Genomic DNA, 26,073 nt, shown 5'->3' on the forward strand with positions numbered 1-26,073 from the left:
TTTCCATTAACATCATTTGGGTCCAACCCACTTGTCTTCTGGTTGGACACTCTCCAACGTGGAATTTGATCCATTAGAAGTCTAAACGGCTTTAAGCCCTTGTGAACGTTCTAGAGGAACAATAACCCATTAAAAGTAATAATACTCCAAGCACCCCTTGGTCGCCCTCAACCGAGCCTGCCGGTAGTCGATTCAACCTCTACTCAGAAGCTCTCTCCACGTGTCACTTGACTAGGTCATTCAAAGGCCCCACATCACCTCGAATATCTCGAAGTCATCTCTGACTATGAAAGGTCTACAGTCGAGGCAGCGTAATCGTACGATCGAGTTACTCTAGGCGACAGATCGACAGCCAAGAACGAGTCTCCCTTAGGGTTCGGGGTCACTCTCGATATCGAGCATTTCGGATCTGATAAACTCCACGAGTCTGTCATTCGCCTATAAATGGAAGGAGACTCAGACTCCGAAGGGTATCGAATATCAGCTAGAAACCTACTGAATATTAATCTTCTGTCCCACTTGTTATCTTCTAATCAGTACTCTAGACGATGATAACCTACCTTCGAATCCCAGTAGACTTGAAGCATTATCTTCTAGTGGATCACTCCAGACGACGATATTCTATCTTCAAGCTCCATCACTCTGGAAGTTCTTCTAGAGTCTCTGTTACATCACACTTCTCCATTACCCTGAATCTCCGATCGAGACGACCTCTCGACCTGCTCCAGGACACCAACCCGACCAACTTTCCCGTAGAGTCGAAGCTCCGGCCACTCTACGAGTCGAGCCGCCCTCTGACGATACAACACGGTGACACCCTCAGCTAACATAAGTAACTCCGGTTTCAGTTCAGTCTCAGGTAAGGCATGGCCAGTGCTACCCTTACCGTTAAATAAATTAAAAACCAAACCAAATTTGGAAGTTTTTCGCATGATTGACCTTTTAAAAATAAAATACACCCAAGGTTTGAAAAACAAGAAACTACATTTTTTTTTAGGCTAGTGTCTTATGTCTGGGCTCTAAATCTTATGGATCAAGGAGCCTAACAGAAAATGTTATTTTCATTGGACATTGGTCATCGATTCAACATTGGAAAAAGGGCCAAGTGATTTTTTCTAGTAATGGGTTGAAATTATGTTATTGGTGCGAGTGTTATATATCTTGTAAATTGCTAACTATTTATTTTGAAACCATTTCCATACTAATACGGTGGTTGAAACAATTTTACCACTAGTAACAAATAAAATGATTTTATAGTAACATTGTTTCAACTGTCATATTTAAACCTATAATTAAAGAAGCCTAAAATCCGACGAAAAAGAGTCTAACGCACGACAATATCTATTTTATTTAGTGTCTAAATTATATGGGATAAATCTTGGTGATGAATTATTTCCACCGAAGTTCTCCCAAGATTTTATGAATTTAAGAGGGATGTCCTACCACTACACCAAACGATGGTGGACAAAATATATTTTTTTCTTTAGAACGAAACTGATGGGACAAAGCATATTTTTTTTAGGCTACTTCTTTAGTTTTTTTTTTTTTTATGAGAACTACTTCTTTAGTTTAAAGTTGAAAAGAATTAAGAGATGATCACAGTTGCTCTGCTTGACTATTCGACAACAAAGAAAAAAGTTCAACTAAAAGAGTATTTCTAGTGTTAAAAAATCACTTGCTGGCCCATGCTCTACCTACTAGTACATCTAATTCAACCCTTAAAGCTCCTCATAAATGCCAAAGTCACTTCTGTCCTATTATAAGCTGTACCCAATAACCAACACGCAGCTTAACCGACGAATCTTTATGATCAAACTTTCTTGTTTTTTATTTTCCTATTTTAAGTCACGAATTATTAGGAGATTACGATCTCTAAAGTTGAGAGAATCTCATAATCCACAACTTCATCTTTATCCTATTATTTTGTAAGCCAGAGGGTTATCTTCAATAAGGATTTTAGAAAAAAATTGGCTTGCTAAATTTTTTTTTTAGAGTGGTAATCCTAGTATTATTTATAAAATAAGAACGGTTACATCACTTGAAGTAAAAATACAGACATGAAGAAAAAGACATAATATTCAAACTTAAACGGTTTTCTTCATTCCGTGTCTTCGAAAGGTGATATCCTTTTCCATAGTAGTAATAGGAAAAGAGATACTCCGAAGACTAATTCAAAGGACCACAAAAGCCAATATTGATCCATCTCCCAACAACAAAGCCAAATTGAAACTTCCTTGAACAAAACAACTAAGCATACGAAGCTTGCAAGCGAAAGACACATCCAACCAAAGAAGACCAAAGAAAACTTGTTACCCAACTCTTTACTACACTGATGGAAATAGAAACCCAAATCTGCGGTTGAGATCAAGAACGTCTGTGAAGAAGAACCAGAAAGGTTCAAGGTTGCCCACCAGAAATCTCCTCTGAAAAGAGAAACCATGTGTCCTGAAGGCTTATAAATAAGACCATGACGACACACCTGGATATTTAGGCCGCTAACTACAACTGCGTACAAGTACGGATTGAAGCTAGCATAAGAACGCAAAAGAATTGCGTAATAATGGGAAAGTGAAAGTGAGTCAGAGTCGAGATAAGAATCTAAACCACCACACCAAGTAATCTTGAAATAATCCAACTTAAAGCAGTGAGAATAAACCCAATTTTGTATTCTTGGTCGACTGTGGTGTATTGGGGAGTGTACCAATATTGAACAGCTTAGAATCCAGATCTTGAAGTAACCCGGTTAAACCACTTAGATCAAAAGGCACAGTAAAACAGAAGAAAGATTTGGACACGTGGGCTTCAGTTCGAAATAGTAGTTGTTGGAAAGGAGAGCCCACAAACAGGAGATTATTGGGTTCAGTAAAAGTAGTCTTGGAATGAGAGATTTTCCCGAACAAACACGTGTTAGCCAAAAGTTTCATGGAGGGCTACAGAAGGAACACGTGTCTCAACAAACAAGCCCAACCACTGGTAGTTTTCCGATAACCCAAAACCAACCGGAAGAGGGGAGGGAATGAACACAGAGATATGCATATCTTTGTCTCTAACCCCCAAGCCAGCACAAGATCAAGCCAAAACTACCCAAAAACACTAGTTGAACAAAGAAATCTGATGGAAACAAGTAACCAACCTAATTCAAATAAAAAAGTAACCAGATCTCCAACTAAGGTGCTAAAACAAACAAACAAAACAAACAAAACCCTAATACATGAAATTAAAGCTAAATCTAAAGAATATGCTAATACATAAGGTAGGAAACTACTCCCTGTATGTTGGGTACAAGGATACCCTTATCTCCGACTGTTTCCAGCCAAGATCCGATCCTGATGTTTAAAAGATTGGGATGAGAAAGAGTTGAAAATACAGAGAAGTGGAGAGAGAGACAAAGGAAACTTGGTCCTGCCGCAACAAGCAACAAAGCATCCTTCCTCCAAAGTCGATTCAAAGTGGTGATTGTTGAAGATGATGGTTGGATCTAGATGAGAATGAAGAGAGGTGAAATGCCCAAATTTTCTTGGGTATTGAAATTTCCAAATCAACACTTCAAAATGTTGGTAATAAAGAAAGAAGGAAAACTACTCAGAGAAAAAAAAAACTATCATTTTGGTGGTGTTCTATTTTATTCTCAATTCTTTCAATCAACTAATTAAGTGAAAGGAAACCCCTTTCTCTTCTCTTAGAGTATGATTGGTGCAACATCATTTCTATCATTTTGGTGGTATCCTATTTTAGTCTGCTTGCTAATTCACTAGAAGAAGACAAAAATTTTCAAAGTTTGACTATGATCTAGAGTGACTCATCAAGTGAAGAATGTTTTGTAAACTTAACATTCCCCTTACGTAAAATATAATTTTTGTTCGAACGGTTTAATTAAACCAACAAAAAAAATGTACCAAGAGCTTCGGGTCCTATAAAAGCTGATCACCTGAAGTTTAGAAATCGTGCAAGTAAGCAGACTAGAGTCTGGAAAAACCAAAATACTGTTAAAATGTAAGGATCGTACTGTGCGAATAGTCCCACAAGGAAGAAGAGGTAACTAGCAACCAAAAATATAATGTATAGGTCCTCTTCGCTCATTGCCAATTGGTTTTGAGTTGGATGACCACAAACTTAACATGGTATCAGAGCTAGGCCCACACGTGATAGGCTTAAAAGTCACACGTGCTCCACGTTACCCGAAAAAAAAAACGTGTTAGGCTAACCACACGTGAGGGGGCGTGTGAGAATAGTCTCACACGGAAGAAAGGGTAACTAGCAACCAAGAATATAATGTATAGGTCCTCTTCGCTCATTGCCAATTGGTTTTGAGTTGGATGACCACAAACTTAACACGTACCTTTTATCCCTCTCTGCGGCAGACGCAACTTCTTTGTGCTCTTTCTTAAGCTTCTCTAGCTTATTTTGCATTTCATCTTGGACAAGGCGTTTGCATCTCTTTAATCTCATCTTTCAAATGAGTAACCTCCTCCGCTAAATCATCATTTCCAAACATATTGAAGATGTTGTATGATTCGTGTGATTTAACTGAAAGTGGATCTTCGGCGTTATGTTTCCTTCCGTGTAATCATCATTTTCTCGGGCATAATAGAATTTAAGGTGTTGAACTTACTTTTACAAACCTCTCTGCTTTGTCTCTCTAGTCAGAGTCAGAGTCAGGAGCAGAGCTTACTCGGATCCACTCAACTGTTTTTCTTTATTCTAAGATAGAGTTTAAGGTAACTTGGAGACTCTTATCGACAACCCTACAAGCTGTCTTGTTAGAGTAAAACTTAGGTGGCAAAGCTCGTTTCAGTCGACCTCCATGTTAGCTCTAGCAAAGTCTCACTCTACATACGATGCGGTTGAATCTGCCACATGTTGCTCAAGTCAAGTTGTTGACATCTTGACTTGGTCACAACTAACCAATTATTGGATCAGCAAAAGCCTCCACGATACATCACCAAGTTACTTTTTCTACCAAGAATACCACCTACCTCCATGTAACTTGTACAAATTTAAAATCAACCAATAGACTTTTCTTTTAAACTGTAAACATCGTATTATTTATAGAACAAAGTTTCAAAATGAGAAGTAAAGTTACAACATATAAATAACTTAAAAATAAATAAAGCTTTAAGCACATCCTCCAACTTGTAATTTTCACTGCTACGACGAAAGCCTCCACGAAGACCTTCTCAAAGCTAGCGGTCTTCTAGTCAACTTGAGACCATACCCACGATCACTCAAAAAACAAAGGACCAGTATATAGTTGAGCAGCCGCCAAAGCACAACGCTAACCAAATCCACCACTTGAAAACTTAAAATAATTCAAACATAAATTCTCCCGAAAGAGAAATTATGTCCCACCACAATCGAAAGAGGCCGTGCTCAGACACCTGAAACACATGGGATACTGACGAAGGTCAAGCCTAAAAGCTCGAAAAAGCCAGAAAGATAATGGAAATAAAATGCGATAGACGAAAGGTGAGGTAGGGAACCAATGTCTATTAAAAGTATGAGCAAGGTTAAGGGCGAAATAGAAATGCTAACCAGAATTGAAGCCCATAACGTTTCCAAGATAGTTGATACAGATTTGTCAGGGTCAAAAGACCTACCCAGTAGAATAAGGGTGGGTCCCACTATACTGTTTTAGATCAAAAGGACTGCTTATAAGGTAAGACAACTGGGCCCAGCCGCATAAAGTATTTAGAACATCCTTCCGGATCAAAAGGCCAAACTAGTGGAAGATTTAGCTTAAAGGCTAAAAGTGAATAGGAAAGAAACAGTGTGCAGCTTATCCACGATAAGGAAGTTCTAAGAAGAACTAGAAAGCACAAACCAAAGGAGACTAAAAGCAAAGCTACTGAAATCTGATAAAGTTACTAGGAATAAATTTAGGGATCTGATTTGAGAACAAGAAATTGAAATTAGGGTAAGATGAAACTTTAGAAAACAGATCAAAGACTTCCAAGGGTTAAGTGATCATAAACCCCTGTTTTAAGGCTGGGATCGACCATCTCTCCTTCTGAGAATACGAAATTGTTGATCTTGTAAGGTCTTTTTGATCTACATGTTCCCCTAACCATCTTCCTCTCTTTTTCTTTAATCTCTGATCTTGGTAGATAAACTAGACCTAATTTCTCTCTCTAAGAGTCAGAGAGTCTGATCAATTCTCCTATAACCTCGTATTCTATCTATCTGATCTACCCTAACCAATAACCTTTAAATAGTAATGCTTGTAACTTTAAAGTCCATATACAATTTACAACCGAGATTGACTAGCAACGTTCGTATTACTATAAGAGAAAACAGTATATTGTAGAGTGTACTTTACAACTTTTAGCGACTTATTCGATCTTGAATAATTAACACCGATAACTTAGAGCATCTCCAATGCAACAATCTATCTTAGATTCTGTGAGTGCCATAGAGTCTAACTTGAAAAACTTTCTCCAATTACAAATTCAATTTTGATATCTAAGATGATGCATTAGTAGTTAAATTGCATTTTAAGAAGACACTATATTTCCAAATTGTCCTCTTGATAAATATGGAAATGATAATTGTACATAAGATATTGAATTAATTTGTGACTTGTTAACTCACTCAAAGTAAAAAAAAAAAAAAAAATCTAGATCTTAGTAAACTTTGAAAAACTCCGTCTTTCAGTAAAAGTATGTCAACACGTCATAAATTAAGTCAAAATTTTCTATGCAAATAGCATTGTCGTATTGTTAAACTCATCATTTTTAATATTTAGACCAATAGAAACTGAAATTTCTTATCTCTTCAAAATAACAATTTATATTCATTATACAGATATAAAAAAAATAGGAAGACTAGGCTAATCCTCTCTGCGCCTATGAAGGCGTCCCTCTCTGGAACGAAAGGTTCCCACCAACAACAACAATCTGAATCCCATTACTATGATCAAGAAACTCGAGAAGAAAACAACTTACGTAAAGATTCGATGAAAGGAAAAGAATATGACTCAATTGTGGAACTAATGTGAGCATTAATGGGGAAAAAAAGTGAAGAAGTCACTCTTACAGACTCTGATACAAAACCTAAAGACGGTTGGAGGAAAAGCATGGCAATAAAACTGATGCCGGGAAGAACATATAGTTTGATAACTTTGAAGGAGATCATGAAGAAACTATGGAAACCAATAGGAGACATAATCATTAAAGAGTTTTATAGAAACTCATATCTGATACAATTCGACAAGAAAACAGATCAAGAAGACATGGCAAGAAGATCCCCTTGGTACATAAATGATGACCTCATTTTGATGGAGAACTGCGACAAAAACAAAATACCAAGAGACTACAAATTTGATAAAGCGGAGTTTAATGTGCAAATCCACGGATTACCTATTGAATACTTGACTAAAGAGGCAGTTGAAAAAATTAGGAATAAACTAGGAATTGTCAAATTAGTCAAGGATGAAGATATAGTGCGGTGGGGGAAATATGCCAGGGTTAAAATTATTGTAAACATCAATGAAGCCTTGTTAACAAACCTCACAGCTACATTAACAGAGGAAAAGAAATGCGAAATCGAATTCAAAAACGAGAAATTGAATAAATTCTGCCATTATTGTGGGAAGCTAGGGCATCAACTGAAGAACTGCAAAACTAGGTCAGAAATTAGAGATGCTATCTCTGATGATTGGTCCATAGAAGTACAAAACAAAGCAAAAGAATTAGGGTTATTTTGCGAAAGGGTCGTACATAAGTACCAGGTTTTGTGAAAGGAGCATGACCATTTATTATTTTGCGAAAGGGTCGTGGACTATTATTGACCGTTAAATAAATGTTAGATTTAACTTTCGCATTGCATGAACAGTTAATTCATTAAGTAGATGTAACGACGTTAACCCAAGTGAATCTGAAAGTACCTATTCAGTTTTTGAACGAAGAAAATATATTAAATTCATCTTCTTCCCTTTTTCTTTCTTCAACCTTCGATTTTCATCAGAGATTTTTAGGCGGATCATTTTGTTTGATCTAATAGTTTAAAAGAAATTCAAAGTTACGTTAATAGAAGCAGCTAGCAAATTTTGAAAAATTAATATTTTCACGGTGAATGTTATAATTTTTCACTTTTGTGAATCTAGTGTAGTTATATTAATGGTGTTAAAACTTTTAAACAATATAGCTAGAATAAACGGTGTTAAAAACTTAACTGGTCAATACTAGTCCACGACCCCTTCGCAAAATAATAAACAGTCATGCCCCTTTCACAAAACCTGGTACTTATGTACGACCCTTTCGCAAAATAACCCAAAGAATTATTACTACCCAGACTAGATGATTCGATTAAGGCAAAGTACAGAAATACAATCAAATTTAAGAAAAAAACCACCATCAACCGGCGGTAATTCGAACCGGAGAAACCAAGAACCGACGAGGGAAGATCTTGAGGAGATACGGGCAGATCTGGAGGAGACCGGTGAAGATCAAGCAATATCTAATAGATTAAGGAAGGTTTCCAAACTACTACTAATTGATAAAAACGAATCAGGAAAGAATAGTGAGGAGGAATCTTACTTCCAAAAATCGAATGTAGATAGCCTTAAAGATGGAAACAAACCAGAGGAGGGAATTGGTGAAAATCAACTTACCAATACGCCTAATAAAACTCCAGAAGAAGAAGATTCGATGGATTATGAAATGGGAACCAATTTGGTTAGAAATAATCAAGGTTCAGAGGGATTGAAACATGTCAACTTATCCTATGTTGAAGAAGAAACTTATGTTGGGCTTGAAAGCCAAAAGGCCCAACTAACATCAGGAACAACTATTGAAGCACCATTGGGAGAAAATACAAAAACCACTGAAATAACAAACAGGAAAGAGCCAGAAAACAGGATGAGAGGAAAGAATTTGACAATTAGAACGAACTCAGAACTTGAAAAGATTAGCAAGAAGTGCAATTCCTAGTAAAAATGTGACACTAATGGAAAAGAAGGAAAATGGGAAAAGAGACAGAAATTCTTTTAGTGAAGAAGAGGAAGAACTGAATATTAACAAGAAAGCTAGGAAATTATCAAAGAAACTCAACAATAGGGCAATGGCGGCCAGCCTAGAAAGGTCGCTAACTCAATGATAGTCCTAAGTTGGAATAGTCGAGGTTTGGGGAATACATCGACTATTCAGACATTGAATTCATTCCTCCAGGCAATTAAGCCGTCCATTGTTTTTTTGTCCGAAACAAAATTGTCGCAAAATTCATCGAAGAAATGGGCTGAGAAGTTATTATACAAAACCCATTACTTTGTACCTGCAATTGGGTTGAGTGGAGGTTTGTGGCTCTTATGGGAAGATAATATCCAGGTAAACGTGGTTAGCTCATCTCCAAACCACATACACAGCAGAATCAATACAATCTAGAGTAATATGCTATGAGCTTGCTGGGGGTGTATGGACCACCGGTTACTCATGAACGAGAGAAATTCTGGGACTTTTTTAGAGTGTTTAGTACATAACCATCTGAACCATGGTGTGCCATCGGAGACTTTAATGCAATTCAATCAAGCAAAGAAAAATGGGGAAGTAACGACTTAAATAGAAGAGCAGTTACTCAATTCAGAGACATGATATCGGATTGTGATCTCATGGATTTAGGATATTCTGGCCCCGCTTACACATGGGTGAACGGTAGGAAAGATAATGAACATATTAGAGAACGACTAGACAGAGCTTTAGTTTCGTCAGAGTGGAGAGTAAGATTTTCGGATGCTCATGTGAAACATTTGCCAAGGTTTGAAAGTGATCATGCACCTATTATATTAAAGTTAAGCAAAGGCCGACCTAGAGGAAAGCCACCATTTAGATTTGAATCACATTGGCTACAACATAGAGAATTTGAGGGGATGATGAAACAAGAATGGACAACAATAAATGGAAGGGTTATTGACAAACTTGCCACACTTGCAGGAAGACTGAAAAAGTGGAGTAAAAAGAATGTGGGCAATATCTTTTATCAAATTGAAGAACATAAGAGACTACTATTGGAGATACAGTCGAAAACACCAACAATGCAAACTATAGAAGGGGAGCAAAGAGTGCAAATAAAACTGTCTGAGTTATATCATATGGAAGAGAAATTCTGGAGCCAAAGAGCAAAAAAGCAATGGATTCAAGATAATGACAAAAATACAAAATTCTTCACCTATCAGTATTGAATCGAAGGAGGAAAAATACCATTTATGCCATTAAAATGAAGGATCAAAACTGGACGGCTGATCCAGAGAAAATTGCTAACATATTTGTTGATCATTTTTTCAGGTTTACAAGGGAGGAAGCAGTAATACCCATACCAAATTCATTAGTATTGACCGAACATCCAGTGCAGAATGATGAAAATACTCTATTAAGCAAATCACCGAGCAAAGAAGAAATTTGGAAAATTATCAAGAATATGAAATCTTACAAGGCGCCAGGGCCTGATGGATTCCCAAGCTTATTCTATAAGAAGTGTTGGCAGATAGTGGGGGATGAAATATGCAATCAGATAAACACCATTTTCGAAACAGGAGAAATACCAGGTACTTTGAACCATACACACATCGTTTTAATACCAAAAATTCAGGCTCCCGAACATCCGACTGATTTTAGACCAATTGCTCTATGTAATGTATTATATAGAGTAATTACTAAGATCATAACAAATCGGGTTAGGCCATTATTGACTAGAATGGTGTCATTAGTACAGAATGCATTTGTTCCTGGCCGTCAAATTTGTGATAATCTGATTATTGCCCAAGAAATAATTCACTCTTTGAAGTATACAAAAGCAAAAAGTGGAGCTTTTGCACTCAAAGTAGACATGGCGAATGCATATGATAGAGTCAACTAGAATTTCTTAGGTGAGGTTCTCATCAGATTCGGAATTAACGGTAAGATACATAGATTGATTATGAATTGCGTATGCTCCACCTCGTGTTCAATACTTATAAACGGGAGACCAAAAGGAAATTTTCGAAGTGAAAGAGGACTGAGAAAAGGTTGTCCGTTAAGTCCGTACCTATTCATCCTATGCTCAGAAACACTAACCCAATTAGTAACTTACTATGAAACGACAGGGTTGTATGAAGGATTGTAGATAAACAGATATGCACCATTAGTCAATCATCTTATGTTTGCCGATGACTTACTATTTTTTGGTCAAGCTTCAGACAACAATATCAATCAACTAAAGGAAATTCTGAACCAATATGCAAGAATATCGGGTCAACAAATAAATTATCATAAGTCATCCATACATTTCAGTAAAATTGTGCATCTCATAGGAGAAGTGAGGTGATGAATTTGTTGGGAGTGAAAGAAATGGAGTACAACGACAAGTATCTGGGTAATTTCTTACTCAAACCCAAACATAAGAGTACTTCATATGATTTCATCTTACACAAATTGTCCTCTAAATTATCTGGTTGGAAAAGAAATTCTTTATCCTATGCAGGTAGAATTGTTTTGCTAAAGAACTAGCAACAATTCCAGTATATTTTCTGTCCACAAATCTAGTTCCAAAGAAGGTACTTGATGAAATTGAAAAACATCAAAGAAATTTTTGGTGGGTACATGAGGTAGGACGGAAAAAAAATGCATTTTATGAGTTGGCAGAGATTACAATCCGATAAAAAAAAGGGAGGTCTTGGTATTCGGAACATCGGCATAGTAAACAAATCGTTAGTCGGCAAATTAGTGTGGAGGTTTCAGAATGAAAAGGAGGCTTTATGGGTTCGTTTATTGCCAGCAAAATATCTCAAACATGAAAATTTCTGGTCTCATACATGTAAATCCAATGTTACCAATACTTGGAAAAGTATGATGGACATGAGGGAGGAATTAGAAACAGGTAGGTGCATGAGTATAGGCAATGGAGCAAGCACCCGAATATGGGAAGACCCTTGGGTTCCTTCGCTCAATGGGTTTAGAGCAGGGAAAAATGAAGAGAATGAGGAAATTCCGAATTTATATATGGTGAACGAGTTAATCGACCAACACACGAAGAGGTGGAATCAAACACTAATTGATCAAGTATTTGATAGTGTTTCGGCTCGGGAAATTATGAAGATTCAATTAGGAAATTCAGCAAGTGAAGACAAACTTATATGGGTATTCACTGGAAAAGGACAATTCACTGCAAAATCCTTATATAAATCCATTTTGTCAAATCAACCGTCATGTTCGAATAACACTACTGGTAGTACATCAGATTTTAAATGGCAAAAACTATGAAAGAAGTTCGAGGTCATTCCACAAGTACAAATGTTTATATGGCGAGTGTTGAACGATGCAATACCCACCAAACTCAAAGTCCTTCGATTCAATAATATAGAACCTAAACTATGTCCGATGTGTGAAGAATATGAAGAAGACATTAACCATCTCTTTAAAGAGTGTTAGTTTGCAAAGGAAATCTGGTTTCGATCTCCTTTAGGCTATCGATTTGAGGATAATAACACCATTCAAGAGAAAATTAAAGAATGGATTGAAATCAGAGTAGAAGATGAAGGTGTGAGAATAAGTGCTTACTTAATTTGGATAATCAGGAAGGCAAGAAACAGAAAGATATTTGATGGTAAAACTCCTGATGTGTTGAAAACCATTAAAGAGGCAATTGATTTGTTTATGGCCTATGAAACGAACTTAAAGGAAAATGGGGACAGCAACTATACAAATTTGGAAAATAATTCACAAAGAGCAACAAGGGGTGTGTTAATGGAAGATGAAGTAAGACTAAATGTGGATGGATCATACAAAAATGGAGAAGGGGCATCAGATGTGGTTATGAGAAGCTATAACAATTCATTCATAGCTGCTGAAACGGAGTACTATATTGCAGGAAGTGCGCTTGAGGCGGAAGCAAAAGCGGTTTTAATGGGACTGAGGTTAGCTAAGAACCATTCACACAGAAGAGTGGTGATAGAAGGAGATTCGAAATCGATTATAACAGCTTGTGAATCGAAGAATACTAGTATTCCTTGGCAAATTCGAAATATAATCAATGATATACATGATGAAGCACAACTGTTTGATGAGGTGAAATTTTATGCCATCCCTAGAGAACACAATGAGATTGCTCATTATCTAGTAAAAGAGGCTTTCATGCTTAAACTATGTAAACGGCGTGAGGAATTCAATCCCCTACAATGCATTGTAAGAGTGTTAGAATTGGAGCTACTCTCACGTAGCTGAATATTTGAATGAATAAATAAGGCCAACGCCAAATTTTATCAAAAAAAAGACATAAAAAATGAGAGAATCTCTCTTTCCCAAAATGAAAATATCATTTAAAATTTGAGAAATAAGACTAATGAATTTTTTTTTTAAGTTTTGCAATTAAGATGCTCATAGGTTGGATTTGAGCCAAATATTATCAGCCACTTGACAAATCACGGGAGTGTTTACTGTGCCAACCATTGAGCACTCCCAACATCTTGAGTTTCCTTAGCAAAAAAAAAAAACATCATGAGTTCCGAAGATCAACATCCTATGCTCAGTGCTCTGCTCACTGAATCATCTTTGCTGTCACCTCTCTCTCTCTCTCTCTCTCTCTCTCTCTCTCTCTCTCTCTCTCTCTCTCTCTATCTCTCTCTTTCTTTCTCTTTCTCTCTTTTAGAGCCTACCCCACAATACAGATAAAAAAGAAACTTCACGGATTTTAAAGGTCGTAAAAACCCACAAATTGTTTAGTTTCTTATCAGAGTAAAGTGAACCCCACAATTTCTTTGATATGTTTAATAATTCTCCCTTGATATCTTTAATAATTCTCACTTTCTTTATCTTTCTCTCACTAACTCTTATCTCATTCTCTTTTCCCTCATCTCTCTCTCTCTCTCTAACTCTTATCTTATTACTTTCTCTCTCTAATCAAGAACGACAAGTGATCTTGATTTACAGAGTTTGTTTTCCAATTACTCCATCACGGCTCACGGGTAGAAAGAAATACAACATGTGTACAAACTTACCCACTTGTTAAAGCTATAAATAAACAAACACTAAAAGAAAGTAACCGTATTCTTCTAAATCCACCATTAAAATCTTTCTGCATTTTTTTTTCTAAAGAAGCCAATACAAACCATGGCTTCTTTTACCAAAAACAGAGCAAAAAATTGCTCTGTTTTGTTATTCATTATTCAACTACTCATTATACAAATCAATGTGAAAATTGTTTTTAGCCAATCTCCTGTTTTTGCTTGTGATATTAGTAAAAATCCTAACTTGGGTAGCTTTGGTTTTTGTAATTCATCAATGGAGATTTCTGAAAGAGTAGAAGATCTTGTTATGAGATTAACATTACAAGAAAAAATAGGGTTTTTAGGGAATAAAGCTGGTGCAGTTAGTAGACTTGGAATTCCAAGTTATGAATGGTGGTCTGAAGCTTTACATGGAGTTTCTTATGTTGGTCCTGGTACTCATTTTTCTAATCTTGTCCCTGGTGCTACTAGTTTCCCTCAAGTCATTCTCACTGCTGCATCTTTCAATATATCTTTGTTTAAAGCCATTGGCAAGGTATTTATTTGTTTTTTTTTTTAATCTTTTTCTAATAGATTTTTATTGTTTTAGTCATTGTTTTTGAGTGAAATGGTTAATGGGTTTTACCTATAATTGAATTTTTTTTACATGGGTTTTTGATTTTGAGAAATGGTGTTTTGTTTTGATTAAGATAATGAATGAAAATTTGATACTTGATTTTGCTAGATTTGGGTTTGATTTACATGTAAATGAATGCTTTATATTATGAAACATGGTCTATATAGGTGGTATCTACAGAAGCTAGAGCAATGTACAATGTGGGATTGGCAGGGCTAACTTATTGGAGTCCGAATATCAATATATATCGAGACCCGAGATGGGGAAGAGCTGAAGAAACTCCGGGCGAAGATCCGTTGTTAGTTAGCAAATATGGAGCAAATTATGTTAAAGGTTTGCAAGAAACTGATGATGGTAACCCTAACCGGCTCAAGGTTGCTGCTTGTTGTAAACATTATACGGCTTATGATGTTGATGATTGGAAAGGCGTTGACCGTTACCATTTCAATGCTCAAGTAAGTAAAGAATCATTTGCAAAAACACTAGAGATATTGATGTTTTGTTTGGTGGGTGGTCTGAAATTTTAAGATTTTTGATGATGATAGGTTTCTCAACAAGATTTGGATGATACATTTCAACCTCCATTTAAAAGTTGTGTGGAAGATGGAAATGTTGCTAGTGTTATGTGTTCGTATAACCAAGTTAACGGCAAGCCAACCTGTGCGGATCCTGACCTCTTGGCTGGTGTTATTAGAGGTGACTGGAAGTTAAATGGGTAATTTCTCTCTTCCTCACTGTGATTTTTCTTCAAGGCACTAAGCCTTTCTGTAGTTAGATCAGTAACTCCATGCCGACTTCTTCGGATTATCCTGGAGTTAAGCCCATTTTCAAGCCCAAGCCCAAAACCACCATATGAGTGTATCATTGAGTTGGTGATAAAAAAGCACCAAGCCCAAATACACCGAATCCAAATAGGCCAAACCTGGTTTTAACGTTTACCAAATTTGTCTGTTGGATCAGAGAAATATCCTTAGATGTCCTCCCAAACCCTAAGATTGTCATGTTTAGAGCAATAAAACCGGCTCCGCATAGTCCGTCTCATTAATGGCTTAGTTTCTAGGCTTATAACAGCCCGGTCAATTGCCGCACTCAGTTTGACAGTGTCATGTTATAGGCCTATCTTTAATGTGACCTACTTTATTATGAATTTGGCTCATGTCAACTCTGGTTATTATGTGCCTGCAGTTACATTGTGTCTGATTGTGATTCAGTTGATGTACTCTACAACTCTCAACACTACACCAAAACCCCCGAGCTGGCAGCAGCTAAGTCTATATCAGCAGGTTATTCGATTGATTTCATATTTTTCACTAAATCTTTGTTAAACACTAAAATTTCATTAGTCCGAATATTTGTTTCAGTGGGTTTCTATATTTGATGATGATTTTACAACAACAGGGTTAGATCTTGACTGTGGAGGTTTCCTTGGTCAACATACGGAAGCTGCTGTGAAAGGTGGACTTTTAAATGAGTCAGCAATTGATAGGGCGATCACTAACAATTTCGCAACCCTTGTTCGACTTGGATTCTTTGATGGCGATCCGAGTAAGCTACCATATGGAACACTCGGCCCAAAAGACGTGTGTACCCCAGAGAACCAAGAGCTGGCCCGTGAAGCTGCCAGACAAGGAATTGTCCTGTTGAAGAATAGCCCAGGATCATTACCGTTTTCAGCAACTTCTATTAAGTCCTTAGCAGTTATCGGGCCCAACGCCAATGTCACCAAAACAATGATAGGCAACTATGAAGGTAGTCCGAACAGGCATTCTTCCAATTAATTATCCTAGAGCTGACCACTAAATCTGTTAGTAAAGAAGTTCTAGTTGACTCTAACTCGTTACCTTCTTTTTACGTAGATTAAAACTACACGAGAAAAACTAAATCGTCTAGGAAACTAGTTACGGTTAGTGTGGAGCATTTCTAGCCAAATCCTAACATCTCCAAATGTTTTCAGGAACTCCGTGCAAGTATACAACAGCTTTGCAAGGACTAACAGCTCTTGTTCCAACACAATATTCGCTTGGTTGCTCAAATGTAGCATGTACTACTCCCCAACTAGATGATGCAAAGAAATTGGCAGCTGAAGCGGATGCCACGATTTTGATAATGGGCACTGATCAGTCAATTGAAACGGAGAGTCGGGATCGAGTTAGCCTTTACCTTCCAGGCCAACAACCACTTCTAGTTTCAGAGATTGCAAAGGCATCAAAAGGACCTGTAATTCTAGTTATTATGTCTGGAGGATCGATGGACATTACTTCTGCGAAAGACGACGATAAGATTACTAGCATCTTATGGGTTGGTTTACCGGGTGAAGCTGGAGGTGCTGCTATAGCTGATATAATATTCGGATTTTACAATCCAAGTAAGTTACTCAACTCTTCTTTTCAAGGCTTTGCTTTTAGTTTGGACTCGCCAAATCTAGCTCAAGAAGTCATTTTAATTACTTGGAACTATTCTCGCTCAGCGAAGATTAAACTTATTCTAAGTCTTAGATATATATTTCTAAATCGGTTCAAATTACCATTTTATCCTCAGTTCACGAAAACACTAGAGATATTCTCGGTCCCCTTGCAATCAAAATTCATTGTTCTTTTGCTTTCTCCTGAGCAGGTGGAAGACTACCCATGACATGGTATCCACAAGCATTTGCAGATAAAGTTTCAATGACAAACCTGAACATGAGACCAGATCCGGCAACCGGCTACCCCGGGCGGAGCTATCGGTTCTATACAGGCGAGACTGTCTATGCATTCGGAGACGGTCTTAGCTACTCGAAATTCAACCACCAACTTGTGAAAGTACCTAAGTTGGTATCAGTTCCCTTAGAAGAAGGTCATTCTTGTTACTCTTCAAAATGCAAGTCAATTGACATACTTTCTGATACTAATTATTGCCAAAATTTGGTTTTTGATGTTCATCTGAGAGTTAAAAACCATGGAAGAATGAGTGGAAGCCATACAGTTTTCATGTTTTCAAGTCCCCCAGCACTTCACAACTCTCCAAAGAAACAGTTGCTAGGGTTTGAAAAGGTATTCTTGAAAGGTCAAATGGAAGAACTAGTGAAGTTCAAAGTGGATGTCTGCAAGGATTTGAGTGTTGTTGATGAAGTTGGTAGAAGAAAGGTAGCTTTGGGATCACATGTTCTTCATGTAGGAGATTTGAAACACACTTTAAAAGTGACCATTTGATCAATTGGGGTAGAAGAAAAAGGAAAACAAAATTGGTTCTCCAAATACATTTTTGGAGATTGTTAATAACCAATTTGTAATTGTAAATTGAGAGAGTTATTAACAATGTTCTCAATTGTTTTTAATTGAAATTGAAATGTTTGCTTTTATCCTTGTATGCTTTTAGATTGCTTTAAGGTGAGTCTACTTGTGGTTTTTCATAGTGGTTCCACTTGAAAATTGAAATTTGGGGACTTTCTTATTCATGGTTTTTCTCGACACACTTGACTCAATTTATAGAAGTACACTTCCTAAAATTAGTCTCAATTACAATATGATATCAATTTCAACAAAATCCTATCCAAATATATCCACAATCAAGGCTATACTAACAGCTAATCCACTCAAAGTGATCAAGGAAATGAATATACAAATTGACCTTACAATCTTAAATCATCCCTCTCTTGTTTGTGCATCCATGTCACACACGCCCAACTTGCCTATAAAGGATTAGAATATTAAGAGGAGACTGTTTTCGTGAGAATATCTGTTGTTCGTATTTTTTAGGGGTGAACTTCGGTTGGATAACGGACTTTTTGAGCCTATCCGTAGTCCGATTCAAAGGGTTCGGTTTTTGTAAATCTCAATCCGAACCAATCCGTTCATGGTTTGGCTCGGTTACCGAACCAAACTATGAGGTTTGGTTCGGTTATAAATTCGTATGGTTTCTCTCTCTAGATTTGACGTTCATCTTTGAATGTTTGTTTTTCAGAAATTAGATCTGGTTTTCTCTCGTATTACCATTTTGGAAAATTATGCAGGGATAATTACTTGAAACCATATGTGATATCAATTATTTTTATTTCATTTTAGGTAATGCCACAGTCTCCACAGTTTATTCATCTAACTTTTCATTGACGAAAGATCTGTTTACCTCGACATGCTTGGTGCGATTAGTGGTCATGTTGTACAGGACTATGTGCAATGTCGCATGCTACTTCATTGTCCTAATATAATTTGACTGGCTGACTATCCCAAAATCTTGTAAGAGAAATTGACAAATTGTAGCCATAAGGCCTCACAGATTCGAAGTGTCATGCCTTCAAGGTCAGCTTTTGCACTGGAGCAAGTGACAACATCTTGATTTTTATTTCTTCATGTCAGAATATTACCACCTACCATGGTAAAGTAACTTGAAGTAGATTGTCTATCACCCAAGACACCACACCAATCAACATCAATATTGATGTTATCGGAGTGGTTTCCTCGATAAGAACCCGGTGACCAAAACCTTCTGATCGTGATGAACTATTCTTTGTCTTTCAGATTTAATTCAAGTGGGTAAGGACTTGCAAAAATGGAGGAATATACTCCGAAGCCTAAGTCAACGGGGTATTTTTGCAGTTTAAACGAAATAGTTCAAAGATTCTAAGTTTAGTTGATGACCTTCAATCCCGTTTAGGGCATACTTATATGCTTATAAAGATTTGCGGGAGTTGTGGCGATGCACGACTGAGATGATGCGGGTGGTAAGATAATAACTCTGATGATGATCACGTGTGTATTTGAGGATAATATCTGTCTAGTGCGTATCTTCTGACATTGTCAAGTGTTCCAAACAGAACGGATCGTGTGTGAAAAGCGAGGCTTTGACTTTACTTGGCCTTCCATGCCATCGTTTATTTCTTCTGGGACCACTCGACTTGAGGAATCCAGCTAATTACTTTAGATGATCTCTCTATTTTGTGCCTCCACTAGAGCATAGCTTAGATTGGGAAGCTTATGTGGATCCACCTTCCCTCTTGCCTCGAGGCAGAGCAGCACTCAAGAAGTCCAGCTGACTTCTGCAGGCCTCCCTCCTCTGTTTCGAGACCAAAACAATGTTCTTACCAGAGCTGGCTCAAACTAACCTCTTTGCTTGCCTCTAGGTCCGCGCATGGTTCAAGGTGGATCCACATAAGCTCGCCTCCAGTCTTCTATTACGCCTCTTGGCGAGCCTTAGTTTGGTTCTTTGTTGTATTATCCCAAACTGAACACCCACAAAGGGGAAAAGAAGAAATTACAATTTCAAACCATGTTTAAGTTTGAGATAATTTAAATTTTTATCCCACCTTTTTGATAGCATAAGAAATTAATATATGACCATGATGTGTATAATCACCAAGAGCAACTCTTTATTAACAAAAGAAATGTACAAGCTCATTGAGGAATCCAGAGTAAACCTAAAGTACATACCAGAAGAATACAAGAATAACTAGAGAGCTGTAGATCTAAAATACTTGACAAATTGTTTTCTGCTTCTCTTCAATAATTGAAGAACATAGACAGATAAATAGAATCTCACACCATATTATCCTTACAAATAGGAAAACCCCAAAACATAGTGTTGCACAAATGAGATTAAAACCCTAAATATTTAACCTGAACTGAACTTCAAACCTCTTTTTCCCCAAAATGCATTTCAGATTTTTGGTTTTGAATCATGGAATATGTAGCTGTATTTACATACCATCAACGGCGTTGTTGATGTTTCCACCAAGCAAAGACATGAGGCCTCCACCATGAACCCTCCCTTCCGGAATTGAGAAGGTGGAAGTATTAAGGGTCTCGTTTTTGTTCCCACCACCTCCATTCACTGCACTACCAAATACTCCTGAAGACGTGGTTGACAACTTCATTGACAAAGGAACCAAGACCTGTGCCGGTATAAGCATTTGCTGTTTTCTACTGGGCTTTTCTGCTGTATCGACACAATCAGAAACTGCACTCACACCTGAAGAAGAATAACCATTTTCCGTACAACTACCAAACATGGGAACTGGTACAAGCCCACGGAAAAGTCCAGGCCCGATCATACTGCTCCTACCTGAATCTTTTTCTTGTGCCATGGTACTATGAGCTGCACAAAGCCCACTTTTCCCCCTTGCAAATTTCTCGCAATTTCCTTCTCCCCAGATGCATCGTTTGCCTCCACCATGAGCCTTGCAAAAGTCTGTACTCCCTTGAGCACTCTTTCCGCAGTTCTCAAACCGGCAGCGTTTTCCACCTCCATGCCTAACACAACAATCTGTTCGACCACGTGCACTCTTTGAACAGCCTGGGACCGCGCAACGTTTTCCTCCACCATGGGCTACACAGTAGTCAGTCCCACCATGGACACTCTTGGGGCAAATACCACCACCATCATAGAGACATCGTTTTCCACCACCATGGCCTTTGCAAAGAGGTGTGCTTCCCTCTGCACCTTTCGTGCATCCGGCAAAAACACATCTTTTTCCACCTCCGTGGGCCTTACAGTGCATGGTGCTACCTTGAGCCCCTTTGGTACATTCTGGAAATTGGCACCGCCTTCCACCACCATGCGAGATGCATAATCCAGCTTGACCCTCTGCACTACGAGTACATCCTTCGACTTTGCACCTCTTTCCTCCACCGTGCCTGATGCAACGACCCGACTTTCCTCTAGCTGCTTTGGTGCAACCAGGATCTCCACAACGTCTACCACCTCCATGTGCGATGCAGTAATCTGTCTTTCCTTCAGCACTTTTGGTGCAACCCAAGTGGTTGCACCTCCTTCCTCCCCCGTGGGCTTTGCAGTAAGCAGTCCGGCTTTCAGCACCTTTGTTGCAACCTGGTTTCTGGCATCTTTGACCACCTCCATGAGCTATACATAGACCTGATGCTCCACGTGCTCCCTTCGAACACCCATCAAACTTACATTTCCTAGGATGGTTAACTCGCTGGTCAGATGACATTCTTGAATTTGCAGATTCGGAGATTGTCCCTATAGAGTAATCTGTTGTGGCTGAAGGATCACATGTCAAGTGTGGAGGATGGTTCTTTCTCTTGATCCCAAGTTCCAAAAGTTTGTGGGTCTCCAGCAAATCTTTGTGTGTAGGAGCTAGGAGAAGAGATGGCATATAACCACCAGATTTCTTCAGTGTAGTGGAGCCCTCATCAACAATCGGGATAAAAGTACCTCTTTCATCAGCGGATCTCTGGTTACGACAAATCCTGTTCAGATCGTCTTCTGCAGAAACTGAATGCACACCAAAAACTTCTTCACTCCCTCTAGACAAGCCAAGTTTTAAAATTCCAGTATCAGCATCAGAAGCCAACCCTTGGCCAAATATAACGGAAGATTCCTTGTTTTTGTTAAGCCCCACAGGGTAATAATCACCAGAGTATGAACTTAGGGTGGGACCCAACCCAAGGACCAATCTACAACTGTCATCTGGGACTTGGGCAGGAAGAACATCAATATCAATACGAGAACTTGCATATCTAGTCCTTTTGCTAGTACTGTAGCCAAGGCATTCTAGGCGAAGAGCAGTATCACCAGAGTTGTTTTGGGGAGAATCACCATTGCGACGGAAGTTATGATCTGTCATGCTGTAGTTTGGCTTATAATGTCTAAATATCAATAAGAAACTGGCTATATAGTATGATTTGGGAGCACCACCACATTAACATAGAAAGAGAAGAGAAAATTCTAGTAGAAATATATAGTACAGCAAAACTACACGAGCAAAGCTAAGGCATTTCAATATGTGAGCACCACCGCTTACGAAACCTGACGTGTCTGCCCTGTCCATTGCTACTAGTTGCAGTTGAAAGATAGAACTTATTCAAGTGCACTTAGTCCCCAAAATATCTGACCACGTTTAGTGCGAGCAAGTCAAGATTAAGAAACAAAGTAGATTGTCTTATTTCTGTTGATGAAGAATCCTTAAGCTTCATTAAGCCTAATTAGAAAAAACGAACAACCAAAAGAATTTCAGTTATCATTCAAAAATGTTTAATCATCAGATGAAACATTTAGTATAGCATTCAACTGATAGAACAAAATTAAGATTATTTAATTTAATAGCCAATCACTATTTGAGCAAGAAAATAATTATCACCAAATATCAAAATCACGAGTTTCCTGAATTTCATTTTTTAGTTTCGAAGTCTCCACGACCACGATTCTTATCTTCTTCATAAATGTAATCAGACTACTTCAGATTTCGATTAATTTATTAAGATTAAATCATGTTAACAAACGATAGGTAGGCCACTGAAAAAACAGAAAACATGATAATGCACTCGAACACAAACAGTCTTCAACTTCCGATCACAAATTGTAATTCGTCTTTAACTCTTATCAAACAATAGTCACAAACCCATCTGGATCTATCATCTAAAAAATTTAATTATCCTATTAGTAGTCACTAGGACAATTTGGTCTCCTTGGATTTTGGATTCTTCATCTAGGGATCTACTAGTACCAAACCCTTCTTTTATTCGATGATTATCATCTTTAGACTTTAACTCATAGCTGTACCTTCAAATTAAACATAAAAAGTGCACTCTAAGAGTTAAAAGTACAATAAGTTATCAGATCAATAACCACATGAGGTAGATAATAACCTGACCTAAACTTGACTAGATGATCTATCACTGCAGAAAATTAAACAACAAAAACAAAGACATTCTAAAGACAATTCCAAACCCTTTGAATCTCTCAAATAATTTGAACTCTGAATTCAACAAAACAAGAACATAAGGTAATTTGCATCATCTAATCTACAAACAAAACTTCTGTGTTTTGAATAATTAAAACAGAATTTTTCGATACCCAAAAACATCAAAAGCTTGAAAAGAAAGATTTCTACTTCTTCCTAGTCAATAAGAAGTGGATTTCAACAACAAACCCCTGAGATTAAGCACCCAACTAAGCTGTGCTTATGATTAAGAGAAACTAACATTTTTTTTTCTAGATCTGACAGGGGAATCTTAAAGCTAAAATCTATCTTTATAAGAAGAATGAAGAGCATTAAGAACTCATTTTCCTTTTACCCAAAAATACTCCTCTGGTAGTAAGACCTACCTATTTTGAATCACTACAAAGTCTAATCATGAAATTCACAGATCACCCTTATTTATCTAACTACAGAAATGTCCACAGTTCATAGATTAAACCTTAAATACTAAGAAAGCATCCCAAAAAAACAAGTAATAATAGAAAAGATAAACCCTAGAAACAAAAAAAGGGTATCTAAGAAAGTAAACAACTAGAGAAAGTGCATACCTAAAAGATCTTAACCGGCATTTAAAGCAAATAAGTGAAAAGGTTATAAGATTTTTGCAGGTTTACATAAAAAGAAAATGAAGGAAGAATAGGAGAGAGAGAGAGAGAGAGAGAGAGAGAGGGGAAGGAAGAAGAAAATATAAAGGAAAGAGATTTACAAGTGGTAAGATGAGGAAATAATGAGAATATTAGGGTCTGATTTGTTAATGAAAAGTTTAATTTGATGACATTAGCAAACGCCGTTTTCTATTGACGGTTTTTTGTTTCTGACGCCCTTCGCCATTAATTATTGGTTTGCTCGTTTGGGACCCACTTATGCGTGCTCGCCAATGTTTTTTGTCTTTTCATAAATTTCACCACGATTACTATTTGGATGCTTTTGATAACGTAATCAACTGATACTCTTTCAACAGAAAAAAAATAAAAATAAACCAATGATATTTAGTTCAACATAAAAAAAAAAAACTAATGATATTTGTAATAGAAAAAACTAATTATATTGGCAATGCAAAAAAAAAAAAAGCTAATTATATTGATATTTAGTTCAAAAAGAGAAGGGTTAAAGGCGCCCTCAAGTTATTGTTCTCCGTCGTGGGTCTATAGGTGCCTTGTACGATTTGAACAAATATTTATTCGCTCCCCGTGAAGCCAAGTGCCCCTTGCACAAACGTTGAGAAGTCAGAATACTCTCTTTCTCTTTCTCTTTCTCTTTCTTTCCTCTTTAAAACCCTAAATTATTTCACTTCGATTTCTTCTCACGTCGACAAGGGTTCTTCTGATTTGTTTGATGTAAGTGTTTTCATTTTAGCAAGAAAGAAGTTGAAGTTTTGGACTCGATTTAACCTTCATTTCTCTTAAAAGGTGAGATGTGCTTCAATTTTTTAGCTTAAATATGGTTTTGTGTGGTGTTTAAAATGTATCATTCATGATATAACCATTGCTTACGTCGGTCCCTAGACCCTAATCGCTTATGGTTCATTCCGATCGCTCATTCATGATATAAATATGGTTTCTTTAAGCACTATTATATCATTTTATTTAAACTACATAAATTATGCGTTAACTTTGTTATATTTATTAGTATTATCTATTCAAAATTGTAGATATGAATTAGTAACGCGATACACCAATTTAAGTAGTATTCGATAATTTATTTTAACTAAATACAGGTCTCGGCTAACTTTCTTTTTTGTTTTTAAACGTTATGAAGTCGATTGGAATGAACAAAACACAAGCGAGAAGGAAAAAACTAGATAGAGTAACGTTCGAGCTAGACATGCTATGGCGGTAGCTAAACTCTAGGTTTCTAATTTTTTTAGTTGTGATATTATATGAAGGACGATTTTAATATTAGTCATTATAATATTTTATTAAGGATAATTTTGTCCATAAATATTAAAATAAATCATTACCGGGAATGGGAAACACAAACCCACCCACTCTCTGGGTTTGCTATTATTCCATTTAAGGAGAACTATATTCTAAGAGGAATAGGATTCCCCCTACATTCCGCGAGCCAAATAATAAATAGGATTGACTATGAATCACATTTCATTTTCACGTGATTCTCGCGCGCCAAACATAGCCTAAATTCATAACCTTACTATTAACAGACTAGATTTAGTCTGATCGTTTTATGGAGGTGGTGGGTGAGATCTACCGAGATGAATGGAGGTGTGGATGGATTTCTAGGTTTTGGATGGATCTTTAGGTTTTGGGAGGTTTTTATACCACCTTCACACTGGGCCCTTATAGATGTCGGTAGTCAACGAAGTTTGACTCTGGTGAATGGGTGCGGAGAGCAATAAATGAGGGCTTCATTAGGCAGCCTCGTCCAAAAATAATTTTTTATTTTCTTTTTCTTGTTTGTCAAAAGAGAAAAAAAAACAAAATAAAATTGCAGAGATAGTAGTTTAAAGTTATTTTAGACTGAGACCTTACATAATGATTTAACTTTTGCTATTTTGGCAAGATTATGAGCTTTCATATTGTTGTGGCTTCTATTGTAGTGAATGAATTCTATTTTAGAGAATGATTTAAGCTAATCTTGTATCTTCTTCAGAATGGCGAGAGTTGCTCAATAAGGATTGGATTTTTCCTATGAAGTCAATGTATTGTAGCCTATTGTCTTCTTCTATAATGATCTTGGCAATGTTGAGTGTCTTGGCCCATTGAATTGCTTCTAATATTGCCTTGACTTCTCCTTCTCCATTATTTCCGGCTTAAGAAATGATAGAAAAACTCA

At 37.2% G+C, this 26,073-nt stretch overlaps 5 protein-coding genes across 7 annotated transcripts; 4 read left to right on the forward strand and 1 right to left on the reverse strand.

Moving 5' to 3' along the window:
- Positions 1–7,000: 7,000 nt before the first annotated feature.
- Positions 7,001–7,735, forward strand: LOC147537815 (uncharacterized). Its single transcript, XM_086642851.1, has one exon. The coding sequence runs from the start codon at positions 7,001–7,003 to the stop codon at positions 7,733–7,735; it is 735 nt and encodes a 244-aa protein (XP_086498977.1).
- Positions 7,736–9,580: 1,845 nt separating this feature from the next.
- LOC147537816 (uncharacterized) lies at positions 9,581–10,845 on the forward strand. The gene is made up of 2 exons (XM_086642852.1): positions 9,581–10,164; positions 10,275–10,845. Exons 1-2 carry the CDS (start codon positions 9,581–9,583, stop codon positions 10,843–10,845), a joined length of 1,155 nt encoding a protein of 384 aa, XP_086498978.1.
- Positions 10,846–11,816: 971 nt separating this feature from the next.
- On the forward strand, positions 11,817–13,187 carry LOC147537817 (uncharacterized). Its single transcript, XM_086642853.1, has 2 exons — positions 11,817–12,192; positions 12,430–13,187. The coding sequence occupies exons 1-2, from the start codon at positions 11,817–11,819 to the stop codon at positions 13,185–13,187; spliced, it is 1,134 nt and encodes a 377-aa protein (XP_086498979.1).
- Positions 13,188–13,426: 239 nt separating this feature from the next.
- On the forward strand, positions 13,427–17,925 carry LOC147537818 (beta-xylosidase/alpha-L-arabinofuranosidase 2-like). Its single transcript, XM_086640032.1, has 7 exons — positions 13,427–14,504; positions 14,753–15,040; positions 15,131–15,300; positions 15,771–15,868; positions 15,984–16,334; positions 16,540–16,950; positions 17,199–17,925. Exons 1-7 carry the CDS (start codon positions 14,073–14,075, stop codon positions 17,774–17,776), a joined length of 2,328 nt encoding a protein of 775 aa, XP_086496158.1. The 5' UTR covers positions 13,427–14,072; the 3' UTR covers positions 17,777–17,925.
- A 1,980-nt stretch (positions 17,926–19,905) lies between these two features.
- Positions 19,906–24,151, reverse strand: LOC147537819 (uncharacterized). Of its 3 annotated transcripts, none has more exons than XM_086640328.1 (2): positions 23,829–24,151; positions 19,906–22,500 (listed from the first exon to the last, which is right to left on the reverse strand). In XM_086640328.1, the coding sequence occupies exon 2, from the start codon at positions 22,144–22,146 to the stop codon at positions 20,257–20,259; it is 1,890 nt and encodes a 629-aa protein (XP_086496454.1). In that variant the 5' UTR covers positions 22,147–22,500; positions 23,829–24,151; the 3' UTR covers positions 19,906–20,256. The 3 variants fall into 3 exon arrangements, with proteins under 3 accessions (XP_086496454.1, XP_086496455.1, XP_086496456.1); XM_086640329.1 differs by having other exon boundaries at positions 23,628–23,830; XM_086640330.1 differs by lacking the exon at positions 23,829–24,151 and adding an exon at positions 23,173–23,824.
- Positions 24,152–26,073: the final 1,922 nt, after the last annotated feature.

Source organism: Eschscholzia californica, unplaced genomic scaffold (genome assembly GCF_041429995.1).
Source record: "Eschscholzia californica isolate CP2 unplaced genomic scaffold, dmEscCali1.0.p SCAF_5, whole genome shotgun sequence".
Taxonomy (NCBI): domain Eukaryota; kingdom Viridiplantae; phylum Streptophyta; class Magnoliopsida; order Ranunculales; family Papaveraceae; genus Eschscholzia; species Eschscholzia californica.

What these genes read in the sequence shown, in the direction of transcription:
- LOC147537817 (XM_086642853.1), top strand. Translation starts at nt 11,817, where the DNA reads ATGGACATGAGGGAGGAATTAGAAACAGGTAGGTGCATGAGTATAGGC. An exon ending in ATGTTCGAATAACACTACTG is followed by an intron (nt 12,193 to 12,429) that starts GTAGTACATCAG and finishes GATCTCCTTTAG; the next exon opens with GCTATCGATTTGAGGATAAT.
- LOC147537818 (XM_086640032.1), top strand. Translation starts at nt 14,073, where the DNA reads ATGGCTTCTTTTACCAAAAACAGAGCAAAAAATTGCTCTGTTTTGTTA. An exon ending in GGTGACTGGAAGTTAAATGG is followed by an intron (nt 15,301 to 15,770) that starts GTAATTTCTCTC and finishes ATGTGCCTGCAG; the next exon opens with TTACATTGTGTCTGATTGTG. An exon ending in ATTCGGATTTTACAATCCAA is followed by an intron (nt 16,951 to 17,198) that starts GTAAGTTACTCA and finishes TCTCCTGAGCAG; the next exon opens with GTGGAAGACTACCCATGACA.
- LOC147537816 (XM_086642852.1), top strand. Translation starts at nt 9,581, where the DNA reads ATGATATCGGATTGTGATCTCATGGATTTAGGATATTCTGGCCCCGCT. An exon ending in ACAAAATTCTTCACCTATCA is followed by an intron (nt 10,165 to 10,274) that starts GTATTGAATCGA and finishes TCATTTTTTCAG; the next exon opens with GTTTACAAGGGAGGAAGCAG.
- LOC147537815 (XM_086642851.1), top strand. Translation starts at nt 7,001, where the DNA reads ATGGGGAAAAAAAGTGAAGAAGTCACTCTTACAGACTCTGATACAAAA.
- LOC147537819 (XM_086640328.1), bottom strand. Translation starts at nt 22,146, where the DNA reads ATGACAGATCATAACTTCCGTCGCAATGGTGATTCTCCCCAAAACAAC.